The 18,552-nt window shown below is 41.3% G+C and overlaps 2 protein-coding genes and 1 long non-coding RNA gene across 5 annotated transcripts in view; 2 read left to right on the top strand and 1 right to left on the bottom strand.

Annotated features, from left to right (window-relative positions):
• The window catches only part of timp2a (TIMP metallopeptidase inhibitor 2a), an 18,584-nt gene extending 14,657 nt beyond the window's left edge, over nucleotides 1–3,927 (top strand). The window contains exons 4-5 of the mRNA XM_085466666.1: nucleotides 60–184; nucleotides 1,885–3,927. Of these exons, the coding sequence (XP_085322792.1) occupies nucleotides 60–184; nucleotides 1,885–2,082 (323 nt within the window). The 3' untranslated portion in view covers nucleotides 2,083–3,927. The remainder of the gene's footprint in view (nucleotides 1–59; nucleotides 185–1,884) is intronic.
• LOC146703431 (uncharacterized) lies at nucleotides 1,729–15,786 on the bottom strand. Its single transcript, XR_014922003.1, has 2 exons — nucleotides 15,570–15,786; nucleotides 1,729–2,108 (listed from the first exon to the last, which is right to left on the bottom strand). It is a non-coding gene; the product is annotated as an uncharacterized LOC146703431 (long non-coding RNA).
• The window catches only part of LOC146703430 (cytohesin-1-like), a 22,847-nt gene continuing 17,105 nt past the window's right edge, over nucleotides 12,811–18,552 (top strand). For 2 of the 3 annotated variants that reach the window (XM_085466660.1, XM_085466661.1), the window contains exon 1: nucleotides 15,863–16,034. In XM_085466660.1, the coding sequence (XP_085322786.1) occupies nucleotides 16,007–16,034 (28 nt within the window). In that variant the 5' untranslated portion in view covers nucleotides 15,863–16,006. Of the gene's footprint in view, nucleotides 12,926–15,862; nucleotides 16,035–18,552 lie in introns of those variants that run through there. The other variant, XM_085466662.1, reaches the window with a different exon arrangement.

The raw sequence follows: 18,552 nt of genomic DNA, 5'->3' as shown, positions 1-18,552 counted from the left end.
TTATGTCTGAAGTTTGTCTGTCACACGTGTACTTTTTCTTTTTTTTTTTTTATATACAGGCAAGGCCGAGGCCAGCGGCAGCATGCATGTGACTTTGTGTGATTACATCATGCCCTGGGACTCCTTGAGCACCACCCAGAAGAAGAGCCTCAGCCAGCGCTACCAGATGGGCTGTGACTGCAAGGTAAGGCAGCAGAGGGCCGCCTTCGCATGTGCAGTTTATCTCGTGGCGTGGAGAAAAAAAAGACAGCTATTCACTTCTTCCACTACACATCCAGACATAGCAGAGCAAACAAGATGAGGCATGATTCAGGGGAATAAACACAAGAGCAGTAAATGTAACTTGAATACTTGTTTTCTTTATTAATTGTTCTAGAGATTAAAAGGAACGTCTTACACGTTTTCAACTTCCATATTTTTTTATACTGATTGTATTCTTTCAAAATAATCTGTGATCTTGTAGCTCATCCACAAGCCATTGTAAGCCCTCTTCCTTCATTTTTGCTGCCTCGCAAACATAAGGTTTGAAGCTCAGGTGGGCAGGATTTCTGTGCTTCTGCGCTGAGATGACCATATTATGATTATCTCTTCTCTATGAAGTCATACACCGGCAAGAGTATAAAGAACTGAAGCTTGAGCTTTCACCTCACAGGGATTGCTTGTACTCACTCTGATCTCTTTTTGGATGTTTAATAGGAACAAAGTAATATATTGATTAGCGACCCTTAAAGGTGCTTTTGGGCAGATTTATGGTGCACATGGGCAAAACCTAGCTTAACCAGTACCTCAAAAACCAACAGAAGGCAATCTTATGCTAACAAATCTCATAGCAAATGATTGTTATAGGTGTGCATTTTCATTTTACTAAATTCCTACAGAGGGCGCTCTACTTTTAAGACAGGCAAACTTTTTTTTGTGAACTACAAAATGTTACAGGACACAGCTGATGGAAAACTTTGAGGGTCTCAAATGATTCATTATTGATGTAATAATGATTTAGGCAATTATCTATTAGATCTATTTCATTAAAAGTTAAAAATGGCAATAATCTGTTATAAATGTTTTTGGGTGTTTCACAATAAAAGCCCCTTAGTGTTTCACAAGTTGAAGACTTTGAATTTGAAGCACAAATAGTGGCTTGTTCTGTTTCCTTAAGTTCTTTAAATGGAGAGATAAATCAGTAAACTCTGGCTATGGTCATATAGGTACAATCTAAGTACACTCTTACTTCGGTCATAGGAATTTTGGCAGTTTGTTGGTCTGGAGCATTCAGGTGTGTTTTAACACAATGCCACATACTTCCCAGGAGTGGCTGTACCATGTTGAAGTAACTTTGGAAACATACACTTCTGCTTTTTCCAAAAATAGCAGCTTCCAAGCTCAGCTGCCCCTGGGCAGAGAGTTTGTTTGTATTAAAACTCTAAAGAGTTAAAACCGTCATAATGAAGACACTGAGCAGGTGATGGCTATCCATCTTCAGGGAGATGCCAAAAAGAAAGCATGTCTACTGATACATGGCTGCCTAAACACCAAACCGCGTGACAGTCAAATCTTATGTAAACAGTTGCCCTGATATCTTAAATCTACGTGAGTTCAGTCAGGAGGAAAAAATGTGTGCGTGTAACCACAGCTACTCAGGCTGATAAAATGACTCCAGATTACATGCTGTAACATTTCCAGTAAATTCCTGGTAGATGTTGGGTAATATGAGCATGCTGGCACTGAAAGTTCAGAAGCAAAACTGAGGCTTGATTTAATGAAAATCTGGAGGATTAGACCTTAAGGCATATTTGATATGGTCTTCTAACAGCAGTGGTATTTCAGGTGACACCCATCTCTGATAGTTTGATGTCATAAAGAGCGGATTGTGCTGTGTTTCTGCAGATTGTGCGCTGTCCCTCTCTGCCCTGTGAAATCTCGGCTCCTGAGGAGTGCCTGTGGACAGACCTGATGATCGAGAAGCAGGTGCACGGTCGCCAAGCCAACCATTACGCCTGCGTCAAGAGGGCAGACGGCTCCTGCTCCTGGTACCGCGGCGTCGCACCACCCAAAAAGGAGTTCCTGGATGCCGAGGACCCCTAAGCACATGCGACTGCACGCCACAGAGCCTGACGGAGATAAATGTACACAATTCCAATGAAATAAAGTGATTTTTTTTTTTTTATAATTAAAAAAAAAAAAAAAAGGCAAAGCTAATGTGACAGAAATGACCTGCTGGTCTGAAAACAACCCTTTGCCACTCTTTATGTTTGGAGAGGCTCAGGGGTTGTTCTCAGACACAGCAGCTCTGTAAAAACAACAAAACAGCATCATGAGACATAGACTGGTCAAGTGATGTAACTTCCTCCTGAGGCTGGCGTCAGGAGGATAAAAATTCTCAGTGAGACAGAGCACTTCCTGCCCCTTCAAAGCAATTTTTAACAGCTCTGATCTCCACCAATCAATTCCCAGTATTCAGACAGCCATTGGTTATCCATCATCTTCCTGCTTTTATTACCTCATCCTCCAGTTTTCTTTATTCCAAAGCCAAATTCCAAGTTGCCTTTATTATTATTTTTTTTCATTTCATTTTGTTTAAAACGATTGTCTCCCTCTCTCTCCGAGCACTCTTAATTCACAGTTTTCTCATCGTCTCCGCCGGGAACTTTTTTTCACGCCCACACGACGACACGCTTTCTTTAAAAAGATCGTGAATCATCTTGCACGGCCGATGATCTTCTCTGGTTTCTTTGGGTGGGGATTTTCGCGACCGTCACTGGCCTCACTGGACCAGTCTATGCTGCGTGAAGATGAGCGCTCTAAATTTAAACACCACCTCTCCACTGCCCCAGAGGCCAATCAGAAATATCTCAAATTTCTCACACTTCCTCCTCCTTTCTTCCTCTTCACGTCCTCCCCTCTTCTTTGTTATGTAGCTGTAAGGAACCTATGCATATACTTTTGTTGTTACTTGATAATAATAATAATTATTATTTACTGCTTTAGAACTAGATTTGCACTTTTTGAGGATGAGTTCCAGTAAAGACAAGAGCCTGAACACTCTGATGTGACAGATATTATCGTTCGCCCCGACCGACAGATCCACCTCAGGTGCAGAATTTTTCGCCCATTTTTGAGTGCTTTGGTGATTCATATTCAGAAAAAAGCGCGAGCATATCCCTTGCTATCTCTGTCATAACATATAAAGTAGTACTTGCAGTGAACAAAAAAGTGGATGTGTGAAAGGTTTGGATAAAAGGGATCTTTTTGCAGATTTTATGTGTGAAAGGGAAACAAAAACAGCGCTCCGGGGATGTTATTTCAGTGTCTTTGTATTATCTGTTGATTGTAAATGCAAACAGCAGTTTTCATGATATATTCTTGCAGACGGTTCATTTCACGAGTAATAAAAAAATAAGGTCTTTATACGCTTAATATTAGCTTTGACTTTCTTGCTCCTTCCAGTTATTAATGAAAGCTTTATCGCTGTCCTAGAAAGCAGTTACTTAATGTTTACAGTGCTGTTTTATAAACCTCAAGCTACATTAACAAAAAATATATATATGATGGAGTATTAGAGGCATAATTTAAAAGTAAACTCTTTCCAGTTTCCATTACTTTGTATTTTTTTCAGTGTTATTATTATACCTGTCTTTTTTTTTGTTTGGTTGTTTTTTTTTTTTTGTTTTTTTTTTGTGAGTGTGTGTGCGTGCGTGTGTTTTCGCTGTCTTTGTCTACGATGTCTTTAGCTGTAGTGTCGAAGGTCCTCTTGCGCTGGAGTAACGTGAGAGTGAGAGCGATTAACCAGAGAAAGGTATAGAGAAATGGGAAATGGGTTCCTTGTGTGAATAGAGGACTGTGCATGTGTTTGATGCTTTGTGTAAGTCCGGGCGAAGGACAAAGTATTCAGTATTATCAAATAAAAAAACCCACAAGTTTCAAAGAGTACACGCTGCCTGTGTGTTGTCATTTCTCCTCAAGTGGGAGATCAAGTAAGTGTCACCCTAACCACATCCTGCTTGTGTCTGTGTGGGTTTCTTTCGCCCTCTTCCCACAGTCCAATGACATACATGTTAACTCAGCTGGTGATTATAAATGGCCGTGGATGTGCGGCCGATAAACTTTAAAGAACCAAGCGCCATATGAAAGGCTTTTATATATACACTCACGGCCACTTTATTATTTACACTTTGCTAGTGCTGGGTCGGCCCTTTTGCTTTCAGAATTGCTATAATTCTTCATGCCATAGATTCAACAAGATGCTGGAAACATTTCTCAGAATTTTGCACAGCGGCTGCAGATTTGTACATCCCAAAGGTGCTCTATTGGATGGAGAGCTGGTGGCTGTTTGAGTACAGTTAACTCATTCTTATGTTCAAGAAGCCAGTTTGATATGATTTCTGTTTTTGTGACATGTTGTGTTATCTTGCTGGAAGCAGCCATTGGAAGATAGGTATGCTGTGGTCATAGGAGGATGGACATGGTCAGTGACCATACTCAGCTAGGCTTTGGTGTTTAAATCATGCTCAGTTGATACTAAGGGGTGCTAAGTGTGTCAAGGAAATTACGTCTACACCATTACACCACCAGCAGAAGCTTGAACCACTGATACAGTTCCATCTTTGATGATGGAGTTAGTTTCTGACCCTTGTTGTTGCCTTCCTATCAGCTCACATCAGTCTGTCCTCTACCGTCTGCCTGCTGGCATCAAATGGGGATTTTCACTGAAGGCCTGCTACAGACATCCTGTCCGGGATTTGCCTCAACTCTCAACCTTTGACAGCTGAAACAGACTTCCGTCCCCAGAAACACTGAAGACGGATGAATGGACTGACCTGCTGCTTACTGGATATTTTCTCTTTATCAGAATATTCTCTGTAAACTCCCAAACTTGTCCCAGCTTGGGAAACTGGTTGTGTGCAAAAAACCTAGTAGATTAGCAGTTTCTGAAATACTCAAATGAGTCTGGCACAACAACTACACGACGTTTAAAGTCACTTAGATTACCTTTTTTCTTGGATAGACCCAAAGGCCTGAATGCATTAAGTTGCTGCCGCATGATATTTGTATGAATGAGCAGGTGTAGCTAACAGAGGGTCAGTGAGTGTAAATGGCAGTGTTAGAATGCCCCAAAGTGGCTGGATTACCAATGAGCCAGAGGTTTCTTCACCAAATCTAAAGATACTCAAAGCATAACCAAAAAAGAAAAGACCACAGCTGGCACTTGGTTTCAGCAGCTGCCTCTGAAATTAACTAGAAGCTACAAGCTTGTACCTCAGAATGGGCTAACCTTGTCAACTAAACTTGGACTTAAGCAAAAAGACACAATAGACTTTATTGACATAAGATTAATACTATAAAAATGAATAACTTTATTTAAAATAACCTCCTGACATGCAAACTATAATCTAAAATAAAGGTTGATGTACATATTTCAGCCTCCTCTCAATCATATTTGGTGCCACCTGAAACCTCCAGAAGGTCCTCAGGATGCCTGGGGACGTTTGGGGGTCAAAACAAAGGTAAACAATGCACTTCTCACATTCTTGGAAAATTCCTTCAGATATAAATTAAAATGGTTGCTTTGTTGCCGCACTCATGTATATTTTAATTCTAGTACTGGTGATATCCAAAGATTTTTAAAACTGGTGTTAAGCAGTCAGTCTCTGCCTTCATTTGGCTTTTGCTAATTTCCCACCGATGTACTCTGTGTGTGAGGGACGTCCTCCAAATGTGAGAGTGGAGTGAGTAGCGAGGCTGGACAGAGAAGGGCGAGTAGATGCGGTGGTCGACTCAGCTAGGAAACTATTTGAGAAATGTGCAGGCAGAGCCCAGATTGGGCGGTTTTGTCATCTCTGTTCATTCTCTTCTTGGTAATTTCAACAGGATTGTATAAATCATCCCGTGCCAGAGAGGATTTCACTTCTTCCTACTCTGAGCTTTCTCTCTAAGGTCAACTTGGTATATATTTAAGGGAATGTTTATGTATATGAACGTTCATGTCATTTCTCTTCAATACATTTGCTGTTCCTCTTTGTGTCGGAACCTGTTGAGTAAGTCTGGAGTGTGTGAGGTTGGCGCGTTATTGCGGCACCCTCTGCTTTGCAATTGTGGTCGGTAAACTCGGTGAAGACACAAGGAAGAACTAAACCATTAGAAGTGTACACATGAAATATCAAATCAAAGATTAAACCTTCTGTTGCATGTTGCTTTCTTCAGAGGTAAAATACATTTTCATCCTCAAATGCAAAATAAAATTATTATTTTACATATTATCTTTTTTTTCCCCTGATGGATCAAATGAGGAGACAAGGTGACAATGAAGTTGCGTCACCGAGTGTTGACATCCTTTCATGAAGCAAATCCAGAGCTTACAGGAAAACAAGAAGTGTTACTGTGTAACATTTTTAGAGCAACAACAGCTCACAAGTAAAGTTTCATAAGTGCAACTTTGTGGTGATTTCAAATCAGTGTTGCAAAAGCAGCGTGTTTGATGAAAAATGGAGATGTGTTATTGTGTGATTTTGCTAATATACTCAGTGACAATAAAGATGATGATAGAAGATCCCGCCTTTAACCGCGTAAGGGCTGATCATCGTGATGATCCCAGTTGTAGCCCAGATGCATCTCAGGGTTTAGCATCTTCCTCGAGGATACATGAACATGCAGACTGGAGCCGGGGATCAACTGTCTGGCCTTTCACTTCTTAGGAGGTAGACAACCTGCTCTACCTTCTGAGCCACAACCTCTGCAGTCACGTGGTGTCACACTCTCATAGTAAACTCTTACAGCTGATGTCTTTTTGCCCAGTGAAACAAAAGTCGTATCAGTTTTGTCCATCATCATTAAATTTTTGATCATATAGTTGCACTGCACGCTCGTGTTTCCACACAGGCTGCTGTAATTGTGTAGTTATAATGCCACCCAGTGGCCATCAGGAGACATAGCATCTGTGTAGGTTCTCATCCATCCAGGTCATGATGGTGTTTAAGTGCTCGAGCTGAAGGCAAGAAGATGAAACAAACCTTAAAAATAAATCCAGGTGCCTTCAGTTCAAGCACAGCTGCCTCTTCAAAACACATAGGACTGAGAATATCTATGAGATTTAATAACAGGATTTTATACTAAGATGTACACAGTAGAGTGTAGGTCATTCAGAGGAAGACAACAGAACATGGAACAAGAGGAAAAACGCCAAGTTCTTACCTCCTTTCTTTGGCACCAGGTCCCTACATACATACATCAGACTGCCAGCAGTTATCTGTTATCTTTAACTGTTCCCTGTTCTTATTTTAAATCTGAAGGTAACCACACTTTTGAGGATATAACACATTCCCAATTTGATCAGGTTCATTTTTAAAATGTACAAGCCGGCATTTTCTTTCAGCATTTCTCATTTTCGTTTCCCCAAGGCTTATGTGAATAATGCTACGCTATACGTTTTCTTGAGATTTCATCATAAACAAAAGTCTGGGAAAAAAGTTTTTACAAGTCATCCTCTGGAGACAGCGAGCCAAATATCACAGTAATGTATAGAGTTCAGTGAGATATTCCAGTTAAAAAACAAAACAAAACAAATAAAAAAGTGAGAGGACTATCAAAGTGTTACACCAAGCAGGAAAGAGAAAGCTTTATTCATCCCAAAGGAAATTCTCTCGTTGCAACAGAAACTGCGAGTTTTACTCTGCGTGTTGACAAATTTGAGAAATCGCTGGAGGCTCTTGGGGAAAAGTGAGGCAGACTAAAGTCATTACAAGATAAATTGTAATCAGAACCATGACTGTCTGTGCTAATTTCACAGTAACTGTCTAACAGCTGTTGACATACTTTAATTGAGCTGTGTGACAGTACAAATGTGAATGATGACAGCAGCTGACAAAGGAGGAGGGAAAAAAAAGGTTTCACATAATTCATCATTTCCAGATAACTGTTGAGCTCACTGAAACTTGTCTCTGTGCAACTGTCGTTCGGTGTTGCATCAGTGCACTTTTGCTCAGAGCATCGTCTATGCTTCAACAGCAAACCAGCGTTTCCATGATAACAACTCGCAAATGAAATAAATTCATCTCCGTCTCTGCACTACAACAACAATCAACCCGAGAGTGTCTTAAAAGGTCTAGAAGCTAGCCTGATGTGTCACCTTCTTAGTGATGAGGTGGCGTACAGCCTTTTTAACCTTTCTGAATACAACTGCCTGCTCCATTCAGAAGCAACATGACGACAGTGATAGAAGTTGGGGAAAAACAAAAAACAGAAGTCAGATTTTAATAATAGTTGAAATGGAGGGAACATAGAAAGCACTACAACATAAACAAGGCAGAAAGAAACTAGAAAGCAAAAAAATACAACAGGAACCAAAAACTCAATAAATAGATCAACGATAACGAGTCCAGTCTTTCCTACTTTCCGTGAGAAGGATGGTGCTTGTATCACTATGTTACTTTCCTTGATGTAAATATGTAAATATGTAAAAATTGTGTATGTTTCTGTTCTGTGTCTTGTGTACTGTTTGTTTGTATATGTGTCTTTCCTGCTGCTGTTACACCCAAATTTCCCCTTGTGGGACAAATTATTCTATTCTATTCTATTCTTCTATCAAAGCTGGAGATCCTGAGGCTACAACGCCATGGGAGCAGTAGAGACCAGTACAGACATACTAAGCCGACCCTTGTAGGAAAGAGCAGTTTAAGTCAACCAGATGATGCCCAGTCCCCTGCAGTGATAGATGCATCTACTGAGCTGAGGATGAAGGCTGTGGCCAAACTCGACTCAGACACCCAATCAAGGGTACGACTCCCCCGGCTCACTGACGAAGTTGTTGTGTTTGAGATGCCCTGAAAAGGTGAAGATGAGAGATGCATTCACAGTAACAAAGCCATCAGAAAGATGCAATGTGAACTTTGCATGTCTCCATTTGAGACATAAAAAAAGCCAGTAAGAGTCCGACCTAATGGCCTGAAGGATATGGTGGATAATTTGCACATAGTATCCATTGTTACTTTTACTTAAATATAACTTTTACTTCTCACTACTTCTTTGATTTTGCTTTAATGAACTTTAATGTCATGTCTGTCACGTGAACAATGTTGTTTTAATATTTTTGCATAAACTCGTGTGTGCAAACCAAAAAAACGGGGGAAAGACGTGCAGTGAGCCCCGATGCATCACCCACCTATCAGACTCTGTTTATTGTTTTTATATTTGAAATAGTTTGAATGATAAACAGAAGAAGTTTTAACAGAATAGGATTCATCATCTGAAATGCTGATTAATATGCAGACTGTGGTTCACTGACCAACAAAGCCTGATGCTGTGTTGTATTTTTTTAATTTGATATGCAAATCACCTAAAGGTTCACTGCAGCTGCTTACATTACACCGCCCACTCTTTTTCTGCTTTAAGTGCCACCTCTGGTGCCTGGTTTCTAAGAGTTAGTTGCGTATATATATATATATATATATATATATATATATATATATATATATATATAGATAGATAGATAGATAGATAGATAGATATGTATATATGTATGTATGTATGTACAGTGGGGCAAAAAAGTATTTAGTCAGCCACCGATTGTGCAAGTTCCCCCACTTAAAATGATGACAGAGGTCAGTAATTTGCACCAGAGGTACACTTCAACTGTGAGAGACAGAATGTGAAAAAAAAAATCCATGAATTCACATGGTAGGATTTGTAAAGAATTCATTCGTAAATCAGGGTGGAAAATAAGTATTTGGTCACCTCAAACAAGGAAAATCTCTGGCTCTCACAGACCTGTAACGTCTTCTGTAAGAAGCTTTTCTGTCCCCCACTCGTTACCTGTATGAATGGCACCTGTTTGAACTCATCATCTGTATAAAAGACACCTGTCCACAGCCTCAAACAGTCAGACTCCAAACTCCGCCATGGCCAAGACCAAAGAGCTTTTGAAGGACACCAGGAAAAGTATTGTAGACCTGCACCAGACTGGGAAGAGTGAATCTACAATAGGCAAGCAGCTTGGTGTGAAAAAATCAACTGTGGGAGCAATCATCAGAAAATGGAAGACATACAAGACCACTGATAATCTCCCTCGATCTGGGGCTCCACGCAGGATCTCATCCCGTGGGGTCAAAATGATCATGAGAACGGTGAGCAAAGATCCCAGAACCACACGGGGGGACCTGGTGAATGACCTGCAGAGAGCTGGGACCAAAGTAACAAAGGTCACCATCAGTAACACACTACAACGGCAGGGAATCAAATCCCGCAGTGCCAGACGTGTTCCGCTGCTGAAGCCAGTGCATGTCCAGGCCCGTCTGAAGTTTGCCAGAGAGCACATGGATGATACAGCAGAGGATTGGGAGAATGTCATGTGGTCAGATGAAACCAAAGTAGAACTTTTTGGTATAAACTCAACTCGTCGTGTTTGGAGGAAGAAGAATACTGAGTTGCATCCCAAGAACACCATACCTACTGTGAAGCATGGGGGTGGAAACATCATGCTATGGGGCTGTTTTTCTGCCAAGGGGACAGGACGACTGATCCGTGTTAAGGACAGAATGAATGGGGCCATGTATCGTGAGATTTTGAGCCAAAACCTCCTTCCATCAGTGAGAACTTTGAAGATGAAACGAGGCTGGGTCTTCCAACATGACAATGATCCAAAACACACCGCCCGGGCAACAAAGGAGTGGCTCCGTAAGAAGCATTTGAAAGTCCTGGAGTGGCCTAGCCAGTCTCCAGACCTCAACCCCATAGAAAATCTGTGGCGGGAGTTGAAAGTCCGTGTTGCTCGGCGACAGCCCCAAAACATCACTGCTCTCGAGAAGATCTGCATGGAGGAATGGGCCAAAATACCAGCTACTGTGTGTGCAAACCTGGTAAAGACCTATAGTAAACGTTTGACCTCTGTTATTGCCAACAAAGGTTATGTTACAAAGTATTGAGTTGTATTTTTGTTATTGACCAAATACTTATTTTCCACCCTGATTTACGAATAAATTCTTTACAAATCCTACCATGTGGATTCATGGATTTGTTTTTCACATTCTGTCTCTCACAGTTGAAGTGTACCTCTGGTGCAAATTACTGACCTCTGTCATCATTTTAGGTGGGGGAACTTGCACAATCGGTGGCTGACTAAATACTTTTTTGCCCCACTGTATGTATGTATGTATGTATGTATGTATGTATGTATGTATGTATGTATATGCATATACATGCATTTATAAGTATGGTTAACAAAGTCGAACAGAGAAACTAATTCTGGTTGTTCATCTGCACAGAGAGAGAGGACAGAAGCTCTGGGAGAGAAAAAGAGGGACACATCGTGGAGCGATAAGTGGCACAAAAAGTTCAAGAGTGGATGAGGTCAAGTGCAACACAAAAGGTCGGCTCTACAGGGAGACAAACGGGAGAGAACAGGATCGAACAAATTTAATGAGTGAAGGGGGTGAAAGAGAGAAATAGAGGTCTAGGAAATGGTGTGAGAGAAAATCAAAGAAAGAGGAGAGATGCTATGAATTAAAAGACTCGCCAGCTCAGCCATTGTTTGTCTAAGTGGTGGCACTGGGCCTCTATGGCAGATGCAGTTTATATTTAGCTTTAAGTATTTGGTCTATACAGGAACCTCATGCAAGGAGTGCTACAACAACTGCTGACATTTTTCACACCTCTTTGCACAATGTTGTTTTGTCTGGCTTTTTCAATCTGCTAGGAAGTGGTTTTGATTCAGCCTGGTGCTTCTATTACTGCCGACACTGCTATTTAAACGCTGCTGACGTTAATTCTGTGAACTTCAGTGTCGCCACCTTTCTACTGATACTACACTTATTAAAACTTATCCTTCAGACCTTCATTGACAAAAACAAAACATTCTTTTTTGTCCATTAGTCATTCTTTTCTAAAGGGCTCTATTATGTGATACCAAATAAAACATCTCTGACCCTTAATCCAGAGGATTAATGGTGTAATAAACACTCCACAATATCCCATAACCAAAAGCTTACTCATTTGACTGTCATTTGACAGTTACCAGCTTCAGACACCACCCTTAGAGCTGAATAATTTGCTGCTATAAAAAACTCATACACTAAAGCTATGGCTGAATGAATCTGATAAGGGGCCCAAGGGCAAAAATGATTAGTACATAGTAATAAGCATTATTCTGCACAAATGACTTTGTGATCATTTTTTCCACCATAAGTCAATGAGAACTATGTCACGAGACCTCCAAATGGGTTAGTCAAGGTTATCTAAATGAGACTCAAATACTTTTCGGATGCTCACATACCCCCCCCCCCAACTGCTTAACACATAGGACTTCATACACTATTGCAATCTTTCTTCCAGCTCTATCTTTATATGTGTACGTTCACTCAGCTCTGACTAAACTAAACTGGGCTCTGATGTGTGTGTGGGGGAGTAACGCAGGATGATATGAGGCTGTTTGCATGTGTGTGTACATTTGTCATCAGCTCCAAGAATACTTCAACAACTGTTTTAGGGACACCGCCTGCTTCAGTTTTCATAATCAGTATAGGTATCCTTTTGTACTTCTTCAAAACCCTAAAGTGCGAGATTCCTTTGTGTGTGTGTGGTGGTAGACGTGGATGGGTTTTGATACGCGAGTGAGGTCAAGTGTGTGATCAAAAGCGAGGAGAGAGCGTGAGAGAGGGAGAGAGAGAGGGGGAGAGCGAGTGGAGAGTATTTTTCAGAGAGTTCATCAGAGTCTGGTAGCCGTCAGGAGCGAAAACCGCCTTTTTTTTTTTCCAAGGAGTCCAGAGTTGCTTTTAGTAAAACATGACGCAGGCTTAAGGACGACTAAAAAGAAGATGCTGCAAAGAGGATACTGAAACACTGAAACTCCTGACTGGTGTGATGGGGACTGTAAGTGAGCTTTGTGCGTCCAGTTTCCAGGCATTTCTCTGCCCTACAGTCCGCCCGGGGCCACCTGCTGCAGGTGAGAGCTTTTTAGGAACCCCGTCTTCTTGGTTTGGATAGAAAATGTGTTGTCGGGTATTTGTGAGCAGATTTCAAGGATTACAAGGTGTTCATGAGTTTGAAAAAAGTGCTTAAAAATGAAACATTATTGTTGTTATCGCAGCTTTTTGTTGGTTTTATGTTGCTCAGAGCGACGTGGAGTGCAAGACTGGCACAAAGTGCTATCAGTGTTCAGTTGCCTTGGTGATTTTCAGTTAGGCTATCAAGACACAGAGCACTCTGTAGTGTGCGTGTGTGTGTGTGCGTGTGTGTGACATTTCTGTGTACATACATGAGTCAGTGTGTATGTGTTTGTGTGAGATGGTGGGCTCGATTCGAGAACATGACGCACACCCATCACGGTCTTGTCCAGGATCCTCCTCTCCAGTGGGTGCTGCACAGAGTGACATAATCTCCATCGCTGCCCACTGCTCTCCCTCTGTGCAGGTGCTTTCATGTTGTGTCAGGGTGCTCATTCAGAAGCCGTTATAACGCCATGAAAGCAGCACACAGGTTACATCCATTTACCTTGAGCTTTTATGACTTTCCAGCAGCTTCTTATAGCTTCTCTTTCTTTATTTTGTTCCTAAACCCTTTAGTCGATCAGGTAAACTGTAGCCTGCTTTGACATTACGATTTTAGCACCCTCCTCTTGAAATGTTTTCATGTTTTCTAGTTTGCTGTTAAATTAAGAGAGCTGTTCTTCGTTTAAAGTTACTTGGTGTGCAGAAAAAGAGGAATGAGGCTGATAAAGACAAACATTGTAACAGCACAATTCTATAATATTAACAGAAATTGATGTGATTTTGCTGACAAACTTCACAAACTTGTTGATATTTATGATTTATGAAGTTCAAATGAGAAGTGGACTTTTTTTAAGGCCTGCTTTGTCAGCCCTGATTGAAGACTTACTGGTTCAGTTACCTCAACTTGTGCAGACAGTTTAGTTCAGTGCATCCAAGCTTTTAAATATGCTAGCCCTCTATCTCAGTGTGAAAATTAGCAGCCGCTTCTTTAAAAGTCCTTTTTTCACTCTTGATAACGGACTGACCTCACTGTGAGCTGTTTGTATCATAACCAGAAAAAGTCCCCCTTAAAGCAAACTGTTTTTAATGTTTTCCGAGCTGACCCTTTAAGCTGTTAAACAGCAGCAGCTCTTCCTTACCCCACCCCAACATATCCTGTTTTGACGTGTCCGAACTCTGAATAAAGCACCAATTCAGGCGCACAGCTGCAATCCTTTTCCCTCCTTTCCTCCGTCCTTCACTACACCCTCTCCTCTCCCTTCCTTTTTCACACAGGCAGGCTATCTCTGATATCAAACCCAGCTTCCTCTGGCTTCACACCCTCGTTGTTAAATATATTTCTCTTTTCCAGCGGGTGGGTACTATTATTATAACATTAAATGTAGAGACAAGTATGTCACTTTGTCAAAATCCCCAGCCCAAAAGCCATTAAAGGTGATTTTAGCTCACACATTAATCAGTATAGACATAAAAACATACAAATCTGAAGTTGCAAACATATCATGTTGCTGTAATTTTCAGTTTTTTACTACACAAAATTATCTATCTATCTCTCTGTACATAGTTGGAGTCAGATATGCTGGTCTGCATAATTCAGAAAGATCTCATCTGCTAGGATTTTCTAGCATAATAATCTCTAGGATTTGCAGAGAAAAAGAGAAATTATCCTGTGAGCCACAGTTCTCTGGAGAAAAAATGGGCAAATTTCTTGCTGAGGTCTGAGGTTTGGGGGGGAAACCTTAAACCATTGCTCTGATAGGAGGGCAACGGTATAACTTACTTAACAAGTTGTTACAACCAAGGTATAGACAAGACCATCTCTGAACACACAGCACCGGAAACCTTGAAGCAGATGGGCTACGTCAGTAGAAGATACCACCATTTGCCACTGCTGTCAGCTAATAACAGGAAATTGAGGCTACAATTCACACAGAATCACCACATTTTGACAGCAGAAGATTGCAAAAATGTTGCCTGGTCTGATGAGTAATGATTTCTGCTCGGACATTTGGATGGCAGGGTCAGAATGTCCCTTAAGCAAAATATAATGATGTGAGAGATATTTTCTTTGCACACTTTGGGCCCCTTAGTACCAACTCACCATCAATGAAACACAACAATCTACCCGAGTACCTTTATGACCACAATGACCAATCTTCTGATGGCTGCTTGCAACGGGATAACGTAACTCATCAAAAAAGCTTAGTTAGGTTTTTTGAACGTGACAATGTGGTCACTGTACTCAAATGACCTCCACATTCACCAGATCTCAGTCGAATAGAGCACATTTAGGATGTTATGGAACTGGAGTCACATGAAGGACATAGAACCAACAAATCTGATGCTATCATGTCACTATGGACCAAAGTCTCTGGCCAACATTCCCAGTACTAGCAAGGTGTACCTAATGAAGTTCATAAGTGTGTGTATACTATGCATATAGTATATGCATATGCATATATACTATGCAGTACATACACAAACATATATCCTATTCTATACACTGTATACTATAGTTGAGGCCTCTATAGTTGTATACCTAAATGAAATAAAGAAATTGTCTGCTTGTGAATTTATATTTTCACAGTGTAGATTTACCTGATAACCAGCAGCTCCACGAAGTGATCCCGGGAGGAGACACAGATCCTTTGAGTTTGCGTAAGAAAAGACATCCGGTGTAAAAACTCCCTTGGCGACCCCTTCTGCGTAAGTGAGCACCAGAAAGTAAAGGATATGAAGTATAAAGGATATGAATACAATAACCCATACCTATTTTTATTTTTAATTTCTGAAGACAGACAGACAGATAGACACATAGATAGGTCTTTGATTGGCTGTTGCCGCTTAAGCCACGCCCCCATCATCCTGCCAGACACCGGCTGTCTCTTCGTAGTCAGTTGTCATCAACTGCCAGTCTAACGGTAACTGACTGAAAAACTAGACACACTATAGCCACTCATTTGGGCTTTAAAGTTACTTAAAAAGTGTCACCTTTAGCGTGGTTTCCTGGGGACAGCGCTGACCAACAGTGGAACATGGTTCTGGAAATGGAAGACGAAGTTGGTAAGTTACCTGACGCGGTTTAGTTAAACAGCGTTAACCTAGAGGCTAACACGGATAGCTAGCGCACTAGCATAACTTTGTGCATAGTTATGGATAGGTAAGCGAGGCGAGCTCGCTCCAGTAGCAGGTACTTTTTTAGTATGTGTTTTGGCATTTAATATCCTGTACTCAGAGCGAAAGCAACAAGTCCTCATGTGTCTGACTTATTAATGCTCTTTGGCAGTCTTTATTAACTGGCACAAGAGATCTATTATTATTAATCTGGGTCGGTGCCAGACCTCCTGGGGGGCTATACTTATTGTGCAGCACCAGATGAGTCTATAAATACAATCAATGCAACCATTTATTGGTTCGGAAGTGAATGAACTGCACTCAAAACTGCAAAGAGTTGTCAACAACACAGGAGGCTGTAAACACACGCACACGTATAGTTATGAATTTGGATTATAAATCAGCGTCTTCGCAGCACCGCTGCTGTTTCCTGTGAAAATGACAGACAGGATACATACAGAATCTCATACAGGATGGTGCCCCACCTTATTCTGAAAAATAGATGGCTTAATGTTCATAAGAGCAAGGGAAAGCTATCAAAATGAACTTCCTGTAATATGAACTGCATTAAAAGCTTTATTTCACCTTACTTTGGAGCATCATTTTAGTAGTGTGTTTCTTCCACTTTCTGTGCACTGCAGCTGACATTTTATAATGCCCGCACTTTATTTCTCTGTAATTTAAGTATTTCTTCTCCGGGGCACATCGTGTTCCCCCTCATGTTCTTTTCTCATTTTATCAGTTTTAGCCTCATTGCTTATTGGACTTAGTCTTAAGGCTGTACAAATGCAACCAGGGAGGATTATATCCTTACTGTTGAGCCAGTTATCCTTGAAATGGACAATTATGGGCTTGTGAACACTGAAACAGACAATTACTGCCTTGTGAGCATTACGAGACGCTGAGAGCTCAAAGTACAGATATTTTTCTTGTCGTAACCAAACTGCTTTGCCTTAGGTCCTGGGTCATGGTACTTTCTGGTGGCAAACACATGTGATGAGCAGAGAAAGAAGAATAAACTGTTGTTTTTGATATTGGCTGCATTTTCCATCCCCAGGAGAAGTGAGTCAGCCTTCTCATTGCTTTACCATATATTTTGGTATGGCTTTGTTTTGGAGACGCACAAGGGTTATTTCCAGCTCTGAACAGGCCTTCGGTTCATGGCTACACGTGGTATTAACTGCATGGAGCCTGAGTTGCATCACTTAACAAAGATCTATACATTTCCGTGTTAACCATTAAAACACAGTCAGCTGATTCAGTGGCTGTGGATGAAAGGAAAACTGCTTTCTGGAGGTCAAAGACACTAAATAAACAGCAAATAAGCTTAATACAGTCTTTGAAAGAGAGTTTGAAATGCTTGCTTGTTTGTTTTTTACTGGCTAAAACTGCTTCATTGGGCTGGAAGGCAAACAATGTCCTTGCTCATGTGAAGCTGTACCCCCCATCCTTTTTTAAAAATTTCCTCCTGGTCCCCAGTCTCCACGTGGGGGAGTCCGTTCATTGATGGAGTAAATGAGCAAGGGAGGAGTCAAGATGGACAGAAGGAAGAGGAGGGGGAGAGAGATGAGAGTTCAAGGGTTTCCCCCCCTCTTAAACACACATTTGTCCTTATCCTCATTTGCTGCCCTCCCTCCTTTGCTGGAATGAGGTTATAAGGACTACAGAGGTTAGACTGGAGGACCACAGGATTTGGGTTAGGGATTGGAAAGTTTGGTCAAAGCTGGTTTATTTGAAAGAAACACGCTTTTTCTTTTACTGGAAGTGATGATAAACCTAAAGCTGTGTGGACTTCAGAGCTATAAACTGGCCTGAGCTGGTTGTACTGGGACCATTCTTGTTGCCGGTGGCGTCTCTCGGCAGACAGAAGCTTTCTTGGGTATGAGTATTAGAATTATGACGCAAATGTGTAGGTGTTCAGTTATCCTGAATGAGTGCATGTCCTCTTGTGAAACTTTTTGAGAACGGAAACCAGAACAGATGCTAACTGTAGCTTGACTGATGCGGTTTTTTTGTCTCTCTGCTTCAGGAGGATGTGATGTGGTGCAGACGGTGGAAGCAGGTTATAGAGCAAACTTTAGGCCTAGGTTTGATGGTTGGATGTGCCAAGCAGCTGGTCCTAGCACAGACACTAATACACACTCAGTGCCCTTGAGACTATGCAGAGCAGCTGGTTTGCAGAGTGAGATGAGGTGTCTTGGTATTTATGCCAGACTGTGTGTGTGTGTGTGTGTGTGTGTGTGTGTGTGTGTGTGTGTGTGTCTGTGTGTGCGTGTGTGTGTCAGTTTGAGAAAAGGACGATATTTTCTTTCACAAGCTGTCATAAATCGTTTGTTTTATTTCCTCTCTTAGCATAGAGGGGAAGTCAGTGTGAATGCCAGTTTCACTGACTCGATACTCACATAGTTTGTTGTTTATGCCCTCAGGTTTATAATAAGAGCTGCTGCAGCCTACTTAAACCTCCTTT

This window comes from Copadichromis virginalis, linkage group LG8, assembly GCF_057382275.1.
Source record: "Copadichromis virginalis isolate Kocher_CV1m ecotype Utaka linkage group LG8, C_Virginalis_male_GT1.1, whole genome shotgun sequence".
NCBI classification, from domain to species: domain Eukaryota; kingdom Metazoa; phylum Chordata; class Actinopteri; order Cichliformes; family Cichlidae; genus Copadichromis; species Copadichromis virginalis.
The sequence above is the reverse complement of the archived record's forward strand: the minus strand, read 5'-3'. Positions and strand labels throughout refer to the sequence as shown.